Source organism: Mercurialis annua, linkage group LG5 (genome assembly GCF_937616625.2).
Source record: "Mercurialis annua linkage group LG5, ddMerAnnu1.2, whole genome shotgun sequence".
In the NCBI taxonomy this organism is placed as follows: Eukaryota; Viridiplantae; Streptophyta; class Magnoliopsida; order Malpighiales; family Euphorbiaceae; genus Mercurialis; species Mercurialis annua.
Window position 1 is genome coordinate 426,467 of NC_065574.1, and position 15,679 is coordinate 442,145.

General features: G+C 26.6%; 1 protein-coding gene across 1 annotated transcript; it reads left to right on the forward strand.

Annotated features, from left to right (window-relative positions):
* The first annotated feature begins 10,388 nt into the window (after positions 1-10,388).
* On the forward strand, positions 10,389-15,038 carry LOC126680607 (uncharacterized). The gene is made up of 3 exons (XM_050375756.1): positions 10,389-11,124; positions 13,713-13,735; positions 14,835-15,038. Exons 1-3 carry the CDS (start codon positions 10,536-10,538, stop codon positions 15,036-15,038), a joined length of 816 nt encoding a protein of 271 aa, XP_050231713.1. The 5' UTR covers positions 10,389-10,535.
* Positions 15,039-15,679: the final 641 nt, after the last annotated feature.

Consider the following 15,679-nt stretch of genomic DNA (forward strand, 5'->3'; position numbering starts at 1 on the left):
ACCCAGTTATGCCTCCTATTTTCCTAACACTAATTATCACGTACAATAAAGGATCAACACCACATCATTTCTTTTCACATTAATTTATTGTTTATTTATTTAATCCCCTCATCACTAACTTATTAGAGTTCATTCTTTTATGTTATTGATCATAGGAGAAAATAATAATTGCATCCATGTACTCTTTATATTACTTATATTTTAATTAACTATTGGTATTGAAAGATATATTTAAAAAATTAAAAGTAATTGTAACAAGTTTTAATTTCTTACACTTTATCATTTGTAGTGTAGTCGCCTCTTAATTTCAAAAACTAAATTGATATATAAAAACTTGAATTACAAATTTAATTAAAGTTATAGTTAAATATATAAAAATATTATATTTGTTAAATGCATATATAAGTTTTTAACTTATTATTAGAACTATTAAATTACATATCAAATTATTATTAATTTTTAAAATTTTATTAAATTATCAAAATTAAAAATTATAATTATATTCAAAAAAATAAAAAATTAATTATTTTAGATCTGTGAACTTAATAGTTAATACTTACTGGTATGAGATCTGAAGAAATACCAAATCCAGTCCGTACTCGTCCGTATGCATGAACTTGAGTAATAATGCATCCAAAATAATTATGCTTTTTTAGTGCAAAACAATTATACCAAATCAGCAAATATGGAAATAGTGAAGTGCATGCTTTTCTTATGAACCAAATTTTAAATAGGACGGCCTGATATTTAGTTTTGCTTTATAGTTTTCTCCATTTCTCTTTTTTTTTTCCTTTTAATATAAAAGAATGGCATGAATAAACTATATTATATGTAAGAACTTATAGTGAACCGAAAAAAGTTAAGTGTATATGGTAAAAGATACTTTTACCACTTATAAGGTTTTTGTTTGAATTCTAAAGTTGTGGCTCGTGGTTTCAAAAATAGTGGTTTATCAATTTCACTATTTGTAAAATAATCTTTCAAACGAAAATGAAACAAAAATTCAAGCTTCAACGATATATTTTGCTCCGATAGATTTTTAAATAACAAGCGATATAAAAAGTGTAAAATTTTGAAATCTTAAACTTTAAATAAAAATAAAAAAAATTATCTTACAAAATTTTCAATTTGTAAAAAATACAACCTCATTCCAAATAGATAAAAATTCATATAATATAAATAAAAACCAAGAAAAAAACTACTTTATAATATAATAGGCTTAATATTTTCAAAAAATATAATAGGCTTAATAGTATGAAAAGTCAAACTTTTTTAACTTTTTTGGAAATATATCCAAACATTTTAAAAGCTATAAATCTATCACAATTTTCTCAATTTCTTAAAAATTTATTCAATTTTCAAAATCGATTTAATATTTTTCAAAATTAATTTATCTGAAGCACGTGATCACATTCCATTTAATAATTTTTTTCTAATAAATTTTAAAAAAATTAACTTATTTAATAACTATTATAGACATAATTAGTTCAAATGAAAAAAAATAGATAGATTTACGATAAATTGGATAGATTAGCAACTTTTAAAAGATTTGGATATATTTTTAAAAAGTCAAAAAGGTTTGGCTTTTTGGCATCGATACACATATATAATAAAAAACTATTTAAAAAGTAGAAAAATATTACACCTAAAATTTTAACGTCGGAAATTATTAATCGAAAATTTTCTTATTGCAATTACTCATTGTAGATTTGATAAACATTTAACTATTTTTATGTTTGAATTTAAATTTATGATCGTCGTATTATTTTTGTTGACAGCTGATACTTTAAACTGTCAAATAATTCGATTTGTTGAAAATATTATTTGATTATTGTTGTTGGTGAAACTTTTATAGTCGATTTTTTATTTAGAGATAAAACCATGTCATGACAAAGAAAATATCAGTTTCAATATTATAGAATTGCTTTATTGATTATATGTTTTCATTTAGCTATAGCTTTAGATAAAAAAATCATTTTATAATAAATATGAGCATATATATTAAGAAGTAACTTTATTGTATATTCAATAATGAAAGACAGCTCATGTATATTATTTAAGAAAAAGTATTTTCACGTTTCACTCTTTAAAATTAAATAAAAATAATTATTAATCATATGGCAATGTGGGAAATTTTTTGAAAGGTTCATTATTGGACAAGTTGATGTGGCCTATTTTGGGCAACTAGTACAAAGGTTTGAGTTGGCCACCTGTCTACCACATGCTCGTCTTTATTTTTTATTTTAACCAAACTCCAATGATTTTCATTCCAAAAATATGAAACTATATTTATCGATACATTAAAAAATATTATGCATACAATAAAAAAATTATTCTTAAAAATATTTACTCAATAAAACTGTAAAATAGCAATGTTTTGTTTTGATAGCAATGTTATAGAATTATTTATACGTAAACTTTTTTTTTTTGGTAAGCCCATCCGGTTTACAAGGTTTCGCCCTGACTAATCCGGATCCGACCGTGTCGCGCACCTGGCATGGTGGGTGAGTATACCGGTGGGAATTTTTTGCATTCACAAGGACTCGAACCCGAGATCTTGCTTAAGCGATATCAAGCCGCTTACCACTTAACAATTATTATGAAACAGTAATCCTATTTTTTTTCTCTATTTTATTAACCAAATACAGTCGATAAATTTAAACCTAACAAGATTACTTTTTGTTTTTTTTACTTTAAGTAGGCTCTTGATCAATTATATTTTCTAAAATTAATGGAAAACCTCATAACGAGCTACAATAATACACCCCTTACATTACACTCAGTTATATGTATTCATCATATATATATATATATATATATATTAATCAAATCCAATTAGCTCCAACTCATAAATATATTCATATAGGAAATAAGGGATTGTAAATCTGAAATATAAAACATTATCTTCATTATAAATAAAACCTAACTTCACATTCTTTAAAATGAATCAACTATAACTCAAAATACATATAAGATCGATAAAACATACGTTTTTTTAGTCAAACTGATCTACCAATAATATTTTTAAAGAAACCTAAATATTAATGTACTAAATCTTCAAACAATTTCTTACTGATGCAAACGATTAGAGACAAATGATTAAAACCTAACTTATAAGCAAAATCTAAAGTAAACTACTAATTATACACTATAATAATTTAATTAAAGGGTAATAAGGGTTATTCTATTTCTAGGCTGGTAATAAAAATATCTAGCCTTCAATTATATCACAAGAAAGAGCTTCTAGAAAAAGAATGGAGTAATGGAAAGAAGAAATATATTAAGAAAAAAGCACATCTAGCTAAGGATGCCACAATCCATTTTTTTAAAAATTAATGAATCTTCATGGAATTCCTTTATTTGATTTTAATTAATTTATGTATAAGAAAAAAAAAACATATTATGCCATTTAGCTAAATGGTCAAACTAATTTGAACACGATGGTTACTTTTCCTAGATGTTGGTTTGCTTGAGTGTACGTATACATAATTTAGGACAAAATTAATATGGAGTCCATGTAAGAAAATTGTATACTTTATGTTAAGATTTCACATAGTGGTGATTATGAAGTAAATTACAAATTGGCATAATATGTTTGGATTTTATAAAATAAATCTCAACTTTTTTTACCCTAATTTTACTTTCCATATTAATTGAACAAACTCTTTTGATCATTAGAATTAAGTTGCTACTAGCATAAAACATTTGGATTTTATTTTACTAATACTCTTTATAAACATGCTTGACTATATTATAGGATATGGAGTTATAATTTTAATTATATTAAAAAATGTTTTATAAATTGAATTAGGACAATTGTTTGTACTATTATAATAATAAGAACATTATCGTAAATGTATTTTATTCCCTCTCAGCCGTTTTTTATATAAATATAGATTAAGGCATATTTTTTAATTTGAAAACTCATTAATACTAAACAAATTCACAATCATCCTAAAATTGAGTTGAATAAGTATTACCTGAGAATTAAATGAAAATAGTGTTGAAATTTAGTCCAATTATCAGATTTGGTAAATAGAACTCATGAAAGAATGAACACAAACATGCATTTGCGGGTCGTGTTCGTGTCATATCGACCCACTCTATAACACGATTAGGGTCAATACGAACACGACTCAGCTAACTAATCGTGTCAAAAAATTTAACCCTAACACGACATGAATTTTAAACGAGTGACACAATACGACGACACAATTAATACGTTAAGATAAACGTGTAACATGACTAACACAATTACACGCTAACACAAAACGACTAACACGACTCGTTTAATATTTAAAAATATATAAAATATTTAAATATAATTTTAGCCTCAAATTTAGTATTTAATACTCAAATTGTAAAATTTTAATACACTTAATTTTATTTATATATTAATATAATTATATTTAATTAATTTAATAATTTTAGTTTTCTGAAATTTAAACTACAATTACTATAACAAAATAATTTACAAACGGGTTAGACGAGTTAGATGGGTTGGCGAGTCAATCCGTAATAGACCCCATTTTTTTCGTGTCATAAATGGCTTGACACGTTTTTTGTACGAACTTGCTAAGCCTCAAACTGGATTCGCCAAATTTGCATATTAGGCGAATCGTATTCGATCCATTTTGACACCCCTAATCAACTTAGTAAAAGTGTTTATAAATTAAAATATAATAACTATCTTTTGTTTAATTCTTGTGTTAAAAAGCCCCTAACATTTTTAAAATATATAAGCCTCTGATGTCTTTAAAAAGGGACAAATAAGCTATTTTTCTAAACGGCATATTGACAGTGTGTGCACGGTGTGTAAATTTTGCTGACATGGAAAACGTGAATCATGCATGGAATTTATAAATCTAATCAATCAAGAATTCTAATTTACATCATGAAAATAAAATCAAAATTGTTTAAATTAGAATTCTATATTTATTAGATTTGAGATTATAGGATTTTAATTTTGGGATCGTTTTATTCATTACAAAGAGAGTTAAAAAGATGCAATTCATAAATTTAAAAAATGCCATGTAGGATTTGTTGGGTTTTCTAGGTTTATAACGCAACGGAATTTCAAAAATTTTATTTAAAACCCAAACCAATATCCATGTAATTCGAATAAATAGATAAACTACATAATTAATATTTACTTGTATGTCAAATTCAACAGCAATGTAGGAAGGAAGGAGATGGTTCACTTTAGTGATACCCGGCCTCGGATCAGAAACGCCTCCAAAAGAATGCGTCCTCTACGAGTATCCCCACGAACAGACCTTACCCAAAACTAGTGCTTCGTGCTTGCACTATTGCTTCACAAGCAATTTCGAATTTTAGTGATTTAGTGAATAATGAATTTCGTAATCCTCAAAACTATTTCTTAATGTGTATTTATAGTCATACAACAACACTAAGGTTTGAGACAAATTCGAATTTCAATCTCATTGCAATTCTTACAAGTTTATGTTTATCAAAAACTCCTTTTTGATAATCATTCATATATATTAATTATTATATTTATTATCTTCAAAAAATAATAAATTAAGAAAAACACTTATCCTTAATTTCAAATTAATATATATTTATTAATATATATATATATATATATTACGAATTATATATATATAATAATTAATCACTTAATCATATTGGGCTTATACAGCCTATAAGTGTTTTGGGCCTGTTTTTAGTGTGCGACCTTGTAGGTTCATATAATGTTGGCAATAGACCCGAAATCCCTATTTCTGCCCACAAGTCATAAGTGGCCTCTAACAAGACATTATGACTACCCAAGTTATACGAATATCGACAATTCGATTTAACCATTTATAATAATATTTTAATTCCTTTGTCTCTCGATATCCAGATTGAATATAAGGCATAGTTCTGTCATTCTTATAATATTCAATCATTAGTTTTTTGACTCTAAGTAGACTGAAAATGATAACTCTTTATCAATTCATTTAGTATGGTCATGCATTTCCTTCAGTCTATCTTCTTCAAGGGATCCATAGATATCTTACTCAAATAAATGAGGGACAAATTTCTTCTCAGTCACTTACATTTCTCACATAGTTACTTTCATATCCAATGACAATCTATTCCATTATCCTGTTAAAGATAATATAAGACTGTATCAAAATATGAAATAGTTATGTAGAAATCCATGATGATTTCAAGGTCAAAGGATTATATTAATAGAATTGTAATGAGAATTACTTATGACAGTGATCTATGTAGTATTCTCATAGTAGGTCATCCAGTGCCTTATTTTTCAAATAGCACCTATGATTTGAGTTAATATCTCATATACATGATTAGTAAAACATAATCATCAGTTAACATCATACTAGTCTTAATATTCTATTAAGACTAGGGATAGATGGTATATAATTCTTTTATAAAACCTAAGGGTTCCACTATCAAGTCACATACTTGATGACCTTAGTAAGAATTAACCATTCAAGTATTTTAATCATTAATATAAAATGATAAAAACTGCCAATTAATAAATAACAAAATAATAAAGTCAAAACATGATTGACCTAGTGCATATCACTAACAGGACTCATGTTTTCTATATCAATAAAATTTACACAACGTGCACACACTGCTAACATGCTGTATATAAGAAGGGTTTATTTGTCTTTTTTTAAAGACGTTAGGAGTTTATTTGCTTCTTTTTAAAAACGTAGGAAGTTTATTTGCTCCTTTCAAAAACGTAGGAGTTTATTTGCTTTTTTTTAACTTTAGGGCATATTTGCTCCTGACCCCAAAACGTTAGGGGCAGATTTTCCCCTTTTTCCTTTTTTGTTTTGAAAAAGTATATTTTTGAAATTTATGATGAGTTTTTCGGTCATTGTACAATTTTGGATAATTGATTCTAGGGGTCACTGTACTTTTCAAGAATTATAAAATGGTGACCGAACTTTAAAATGTAACAAAATGGTTACTGAATGTTTAAATATGTGATTTTGGGAAGTTTTTAAGTGTTTTACGGTCAAATTATACATATGTAGTAATCAAAATTTGATTATTTATGACAAATAATATCTTATATTTTATATATACACATAATTAACAAAAAATCGACTTGAAATATTTTTTTCAATGACAAAAAATCCTTCCATCTTAACATAATCAAATAGTATAATAATTAAAATATTATGTTTTGAAATTCGGTCACCATTTTGTAATTTTGGAAAAATACAGTAACCTCCAAAATCAACTACCCTACAATTTCTCTAACTATGCCCCTCTCATGGGACTTGGGCCTGGGCTTCTGGTACCAAGGACAACTGAAACGGATCTTTAAGAAGGCTTGAACATTGATATCATGAGCTTATCATGATTTTCGATTCGTCCATTTTCAGTTTTGATTTAATTTATTATATTTGTTCATTATTTCTATTTATTGTCGATTTTTTTATCTGCACATTATTCTCAACACTTCATTATTTCAGTACTTATCATTAAAGACAATTAAAATTCAAAAAACTAGTAGATATTGTGTTTTTTTAGCTTCTACATAAATTAACAAAACAACATTATATCTTTAATTGTGTGATTACAAATATTTGTCATAACATAATATAAATGAAGTATTATAAAATCAGATAGTCCAAAAGTGAAATTAATCAAAAATAAAATTAAAAGACATGACATAGACAAACGATAAAATAAAAATTAAATGTTTAAAATAAAAATAAAAATATGGAAAGTACAACTTATACAATTAATAATATATGAATATATGTTGGCAATAGCAACACCATCTCTATAAAGTTAGAATTAAATCTTTCTGTTGGCTTTTCCAATTCATAATAAATAACCAAGATGACTATGTCGAAATAGCAAAAATGAACGAAAAGCGATACAAGCTATGAGGCACCGTTGTCCTTCCATATGGGAGTAGGAGTTTTCCTCTGGTCGTTGCGAGTTCAGCCATATCAAGTACTCCTTCTGTCCCAAAATAATAGTACTATTCTTAAAAACACACATATTAAAAAATATGGTTATTATAGTTATAATGTTATAATTTTCCAATTTTATCCCCAACTATGATTAAATGTGACTTTATAAAAAAATTCAAAATATTAAATGATTATTGGAAAACACAAAATTAAATTAATACTTGTCAAAATCATTAATTTATATCCATTTTTATAGTTAAAAAAGTAAACAAATGAGTTTTTTATGTATCTCATTTAATACACCGCATTTTCCAAGTATTTCACTTGACACTATTTAAAACAAAAATAATATTATAAATAAGGGCAATATAGGAACAAATACAACAAAAATCTAAATAGGATCATTATTTTGGGACGGATGAAAGTGGCAAATGAGACTATTATTTTGGACGGAGAGAGTATATTTTCATCATCGCTGGCATCTAAATTACTTTGTATTAAACTTTTTTATAAGCTATATGGCTAAAAATAAAAAATTAAATCTTTTATAATAAAATATAACATTAAGAGTACCACAAAATAAAATGGTGTAATTAAGGGATCAAATATTCATTAAACCATATTATTTAATTAGCTAAATAATCTTTTTTAAGCTAACGCGGGGAGGAGCGGTTGGTGGGTCCATATATGAAATACCTCTGCCTGCACTTTCCCTTGTTGTAACCCTTTTCATCTTTGCCAAAAAAAAAAAAAAAACCCTTTTCATCAATTCTTCCTATCTTAAAAATTAGTATTGAAAAATGATATAAATGATGTTAAATTTATTTTTTATTTTTTATTTTCATGTTTTAATATATAACTATTAAAATATTATATTAAATAAATATTTTAATTGTTTTTTGTCAAAGAGATAAAAGTAAGTCACATATGGAAAATGCTTTTTTGTATTTGGAGTTTTAACTACATTATCGAATATATTTTAGAAGTGTAATTCAAACGTTATTCCTTCAATTTTCTATACTTGAAAAATATTCCAATTGGAATATAATTTGCCATATAATTTCCATTTTAAACTCAAATAATTTTTTATAAACTGAAATAAAAGAGCAACTGTTAAAATAATTTTCTATTAAATTAAAATTTGATAAAAATAAATTTATAAAATAGATATAATATATGATTTTAATATAATTATTATAATTTATAATATTAGTGGATTAATATGTCTCAAATATTTTTTTATATAAAAAAGGGTTAATATCATTATATATCACAATCTTTTACCTTTTTTTAAGCACAAATTAAAAATTGTCTCATCCATTAGTACAACATTTTCAAATTTTTTATTTTATAGACGATATGTGTTTTATACTTTTTTTTTATTAAAATGACGTCGCTTTTGGTTGTACGGATGATCAAAACGATGTTTTTTTAGATATTTATGCTTATATGTCACATAGGTTATGCTATTAATTGAAACATTTTATATTTTTTGCTAAAATCAAAAGAAATACTAAAAGTTGTGCTATATGGTGCACATTAACCCTATAAAAAATTACTTGTCTATATTTTTTTTAAAGTAAATTACTTGTCTATATTTAATTAGCTAAAGAAACTTCAAAATGGAAAAGGCAACGCGGGGAGTAGCCGTTGTGGGGGTCAATATAAAATATAGTAGCTCTGACTGCACTTTCCCTTTCACCACTAATTCTTCATCATTTTTTTTGTTAATTTTGGTATTAATAAAAAAAATCATATTTATGGTGTTTGAATATTTCTAAAAACTACTACAATTCAAGTGTCTGAATTTTATCTCTTTTGCTGATTAAAAAAAAAGATTTTTATCTCTTTTTATTTTATTTTTTTAAAATTACATCAAACAAAAAGATTTATCCACTTTTTAGACACCGATGTACTAAAAAGATAAAAACAAATTACATGCTTACTTTAATTTTATTGTTAATTAAAAACATTATGACATTATATGCAAATCATATATATGTATACGATTATGTGGAAATAATTCTTTGTTCATATCCCATACAATGTCCTACATTTTTTCACATATTATGAATGTATTTTGTCCGATTGGAGCTGTGCAGATGTTCAATTAAGTCCATATTTACAATCTTCTAACATCTTTTATATTTTAAAATTAATAGTTATTCTTTCACAAAATTACATTTTTTATTAATATGATAAATGATAACTTTGAGAAGGTAGACGATATGGTGCTAAGTGCTAACGCTATACTTTAGTATTGAGACTTAAAATCTGGCTCCAATAGCGTGCTATAATTAATATTATTGATAAATTTAGTATATATTTGATCATATACCAAATTAACATCAACTATAACACATACTATTAAATTTAACATCCAATAAAATTTATGATTAATTATAATTTTTTTTCAAAGACACATAAACCCTTAAGCCTTTCTATAAAAAAAGAACATCTTCACCTTGTTGTTTTCTCATCAAAGGGTTTTTCTTTCTTCTGCGAGGTACCTCGCAGAATCAAAGAAAACCCACATCCTTCATTAATCTCTTCAAAATAATCTCAATTATCTCTTAATTATCTTTTCTATTAATTAATATCTTCACAAATATTTTTTGAAAAATGGAGGTACATCCAAGAGTGAACTCCATGGTAGCCAAGAGGCTGTGGAATGTATTAAGAGTCAGCTTCTTAATGCTCAGAAAAGGATTCGTATCGAAAAGAAAATTGATGATGGACATGAATTTGATGATGAAGCGAGGAAAATTCTTAAGAAAATCTTTAAGCAATCTTCTTTCTCACCACCATCGTTCAAGAAATGGCAGGTATGGGTTACAGGAGTATGAATTTTCATGCAGTAACAGTCCAAATCCTGTTTTTTTCCACCTGCCAAAGCGAAAACACCATTATTATTTTCCTTGTATCAATCAACCTCAAGTCATTGAAGAACAAGAAGAAGAGAATGGTCATAAGGCCATGGTGATGATGCTGCCAATAACTCCTGAATATTCATTCAACATTCATCTTGATTCTTCTTATGCGTATGATTTCGCTCCCGGAGAACAGAAGCATAGCCCTTCGCAGTTTTCCGTAAGGATATCGGATTACTCATCGGAAGAAGAGAATTGTGATAGTGTTGGGATTAATGAAAAAGTTGATGATGAAGCTGAGGAATTCATTACTAGGTTTTATGAACAGCTAAGGGTACAAAGTCGCATGCAGTTGCTGCAATATCAGTGAAAATCCATTTTCATTCCTAGTAATTAAAGTTTACATATTAATTGATATTCTTTCCTTCTAGATGGAATTGTTTTATTTACATGTGCTCTTTATTTTTATGTATATTTTTGTTGTTTAATTCAAAAAAATTTCTGTTATATTTTTGTTGGAGTTAAGTTCAAATAAAATGATCAACTAGTATAAAGTTTTCTGTAATTTTTATATACATTTTTTAATTATTATAGTTTGAGAAATCCAATTGAAATTCGATTCATCGGTATTAATGTAGACATCAGAACCCATCTTATCATTTTTTTTTAGTTTTTGAATTCCAATTTTCTAATTTAATATAAATTTTTAATGGGTGATTCAAATTGAAAAAAAAAACTAAAATTTAATGTTTTTAATCATACATATTGAAAAATTATACTATAATTCATGAGTTATTTATATTTAACTTTTTTATTGTAATAGAAAAGAGGAATCAATTACGTACCTCTCGGACCCTGGGGTCAAATTATTATGACATTTCTTTTGTTTATAATTAGCTAATAAACATTTTAATATATGTCGAAAAAAATGGTTGGTGTATATGGTATGAAGTTTGTTTTATGCAAAATGAAATAAAATTAAGAAATGTGATTAAATATGAAGCACTGCAGCACTGGCAAATTAGAACGTTGGGTTGTCGTTTCTCTAAAATGTGAGTGGTCAGCCATCATTGTTAGTGTTTGGTATATGGGACCCCTTTTTTTTTGGTATTTTTGGGCCTTTTCAAATGAGCAAAGGTTCAACGAACTCCCTGACATTGTGACACGAGGTCATCTAATTCAATTTATACTTTTTTGAGCAACTAATCCCAAAATTCTTCATTTTTGGGTCAAATAACCCCATAATTTATATTTTTATTTTAAAAAACAGATTTAGAATAATTTTATCGCAACAATTAGGAAAGTATCTAATTACTTTTTTGCATCGTTCACCTCCGATTTGTATTTTACGCGTTTTAAAAATATAATTATGGATTTATTTGACCCGAGAATGAAGAGTTTTGGGGTTATTTGCTCAAAAAAATATAAATTGGATTAGATGACCCCATGACACAAGTTTAGGGGGCGCGTTGACACTTTATTCCTTTTCAAATTATAGATGTTTACTTTTGTTATTTAATTTGAATTTTAAAAATCTAATTTACTTTTTTTAATAATTGGGAAGGGATATTATACAAAATTAATTTGATGGAAACTAAATAATAAATTAAAGATTTTGTTAAAATGATTGGCAACAATATTGATAAAATATGATGAACATGACTTTGAGTAGGAGTAATGGCATAATGGATGACTTGAAGCAAGGGCTTTCTTTTTGTAGTTTGATCGGAGGGTAGGAATAATTGAATTAAGAGCAAAGTTAGACGAAGACAAGCACTCGTGTGGTGTCTCAAACCTTTCTTTAAGTACAATTGTGCTCCCTAAATGGATCACAAATACCTAATTAGGTACATACATAACTTTTAGCTCATATGTTCATTCAACTAATAAAATACTAATAATTTTTTGGCTTATCCCCTTAAAAAACCCCCACCTTTTACCCCCAATTCGTTTGCACCCTCACGTTGTAAAACCACCAAATATACCCAAATTACGACCTTTCACTTTCAATTGTACCCTCAAGCATCAAATTGACCTCTTTTCACTTGAAAAATGTTCAAATCAATACTTTAAATTTTAGCATATATTTTAAAATAGGACTTAATATTTTATTTAAAACAAAAATAAACCTATTTTTTCAAGTGAAAAGAGATCAATTTAATGCTTGAGGGTGCAATTGAAAGTGAAAGGTCGTAATTTGGGTATATTTGGTGGTTTTGCAACGTGAGGGTGCAAATGAATTGGGGGTAAAAGGTGAGGGGTTTTTAAGGGGATAACCCTAATTTTTTAAAAAGCATTTTTTGTAGTTGATTTCTAAAACTTCATTATTTAATACAGGTTTAATTGCGTAAAAAATCACAAATTTTAGCGTGTTTTGCAAATTTAACATAAACTTTCAATTTTGGCAAATTAATACACAAACTTTTGATTTTTGGCAATTTTAGCACCGATCAATTTTTCGTGAAAAAAATGCTGATGTGTACACCAGAATAACCACTATTCCGGCGTCCACATCAGCATTTTTCTCTATTTTTTTGAAGGAAAATTGATCGGTGCTAAAATTGCAAAAAATTAAAAATTTGTGTATTAATTTGCCAAAATTAAAAATTTATGTTAAATTTGCAAAACACGGTAAAGTTTATGATTTTTTACGCCATTAAACCTTTAATATTCAAATACTTCTGTTCCAAATTTTGATTAATAATTAGAGATAAAGCAAAAGTATTATATAGCATATACGACGGAGATAAGTAGCGTAAGTCGATATTATAACTGGTAATTATCAATTGCCACTTATTTAATTTCACTCAATATTTTTTTTCAATTGCTGATCATTGTTTTTTCCTTTTCTCTTCACATCTTTAATTTTTTTTTTATTTTGGCCATGTATTTTAGCAATGAAATAACCTAATTGTCTATTGATAAGAAGGAGAGATTCTTTTTCTCAAAAAAAAAAGAAGGAGAGATTCTTATGTAGACTCATATTATGACACGTTATTAAATAGTGGTATTATTGTAATTTTGTTTATTATTCCTTCCATCCACAAAAGATAGGCTTGTTTCATTTACACATATTAAAAAAATTAGTTTATTTAGTTAGAATAATACTAACTTCATATAATATATCCTTATTAAATAGTTAATGCATTCCTCTTTTCTATGTATTTTTATTGATTAATAATTCAAAATCACCCATAGAGTATATATAAGATTACTTTTAATATTGAAACTATCAAAAAACATTAATTATTGTTGTTATCAAAGCTATTATCACTTTAATTTAGTTGACTAAAGCTAATTTAATTAAGGATATTTTAGACATTTATCTAGTTAACTACTTTCTAAAAATAGAAACAAGCCTATAATTTGCGATCCAAAATAGAAACAAACCTATCTTTTGTGGACGGAGGAAGTACTTTTTTTACATTTTTCAATGGTAATATTTCGATAGTACTATTATTTTAATGATGTGTCAAAATATAATAAGATTAGTTCATGGATAACGTGATTGATTGAGTCTACTTAAGAATTTTTCGATAAGAGGTGACAATTTGGTCCTTTCTTTTTTGAAAGATGGATGCTAATTAATTCCTCGACCGACACTATTATTTGTTGGTGCTGCTGAAGGCTAAAAGATTTGGAGGTGTAATCAATTTAAGACAAGTAGTTGTCGAGTCATTAGCTGAAAATAAGAAACAAAACAGTTGGTAATGTTAGCTTACCAAAAATAAAATAAAATAGTCAGAGACTTAGGTCCCTCCCATCCCATTGTAATACTATAAAAGTAAATAATTAATATATTCTCCTATTTTTTTAATACATTAAATTAAGACAAAGGTACACAAATTTTTAATTTATTTTTTTGTACACTTAATCCTTACATTTTAGTTTTTCTTTGAATTTTTTTTCAAGCTTATTGCACCGTTTAAAAATATTGAGAGTTTAAGTAGCTAAATTTATATATTCCTTTTAAATAACTTGAAGGGTTCTTTTTACCTGCGATCTTAAATTAATGACCCTACGTTAGTTATTGGGTTTTTGATAAAAAAAGTGCCTCCCCAATATAAAAGATTATGGATTTGTGCCCCAAAACACAAAAATTACATTTTTGTGCCTGGGGCCCACGCTGCCCGCAATGGCTCTTTACGGGCAGAAATCTGGCCCGCAAAGAGCCATTGCGGGCCAGTTAATCCAGCTGATTAACAGTTGGATTAATTCTCAAGCAGCCCGCAATGGCTCTTTGCGGGCTGCTTAACAAGCCAATGATTGGGGAGATTCTCTCCTCAATCATTGGCAGCAATATTATTTAAAAAAAAATATAAATAATTTTGTTATTAATTTTTTAAAAAAACTTAACAAATAAAAATTATAATATTATAAATAAAAATTATCTACAATTTCGATATTTAAAAGGAATCGAGCGTCTTTCCGACTAATATTGTAATACCCCAAAATACTTAATTAGCTAATTGGACCACGTGTCCAGTTTTGATTCGCCAGAATGGTGATATCAAAAGAATTTCTGAAAAAGATAAAGTAAATAAGTTTCAAGTAGGTCGGTTTTGAGAAATTAACTATGAGAAAATTTAAGGTTATATTTCAATTCTAAATTTAGAATTGGAATTGAAAGGAAAAATGTCAAGAAAAGTCCAAAATAAAGTACAGGGACCAAAGTGGTAATTTAGCCACTTTGTGTCGGAAATGAAAATATTGGATTTTGACGGGAAAGTGTTAATATCGAGTTTCGTATTATTTATTGGATATAAATAATACGTATAAGTAATAATAAAAGGATTTATCGATTTAGTTATGGACTAAATCGTATAAAAGAAAAGTTTAAAGAATAAATGATAATAAACAAAAAGAACAAGGATTAAAGTGGCACTTTAGCCGGAT

Bases quoted from the DNA above. Each gene is read 5' to 3' on its own strand.
- LOC126680607 (XM_050375756.1), top strand. From the start codon at position 10,536: ATGGAGGTACATCCAAGAGTGAACTCCATGGTAGCCAAGAGGCTGTGG. The intron at 11,125-13,712 runs GTCGCATGCAGT...ATTGATAAGAAG, and splicing joins TGAACAGCTAAGGGTACAAA to GAGAGATTCTTTTTCTCAAA. The intron at 13,736-14,834 runs AAAAGAAGGAGA...TGATAAAAAAAG, and splicing joins AGATTCTTTTTCTCAAAAAA to TGCCTCCCCAATATAAAAGA.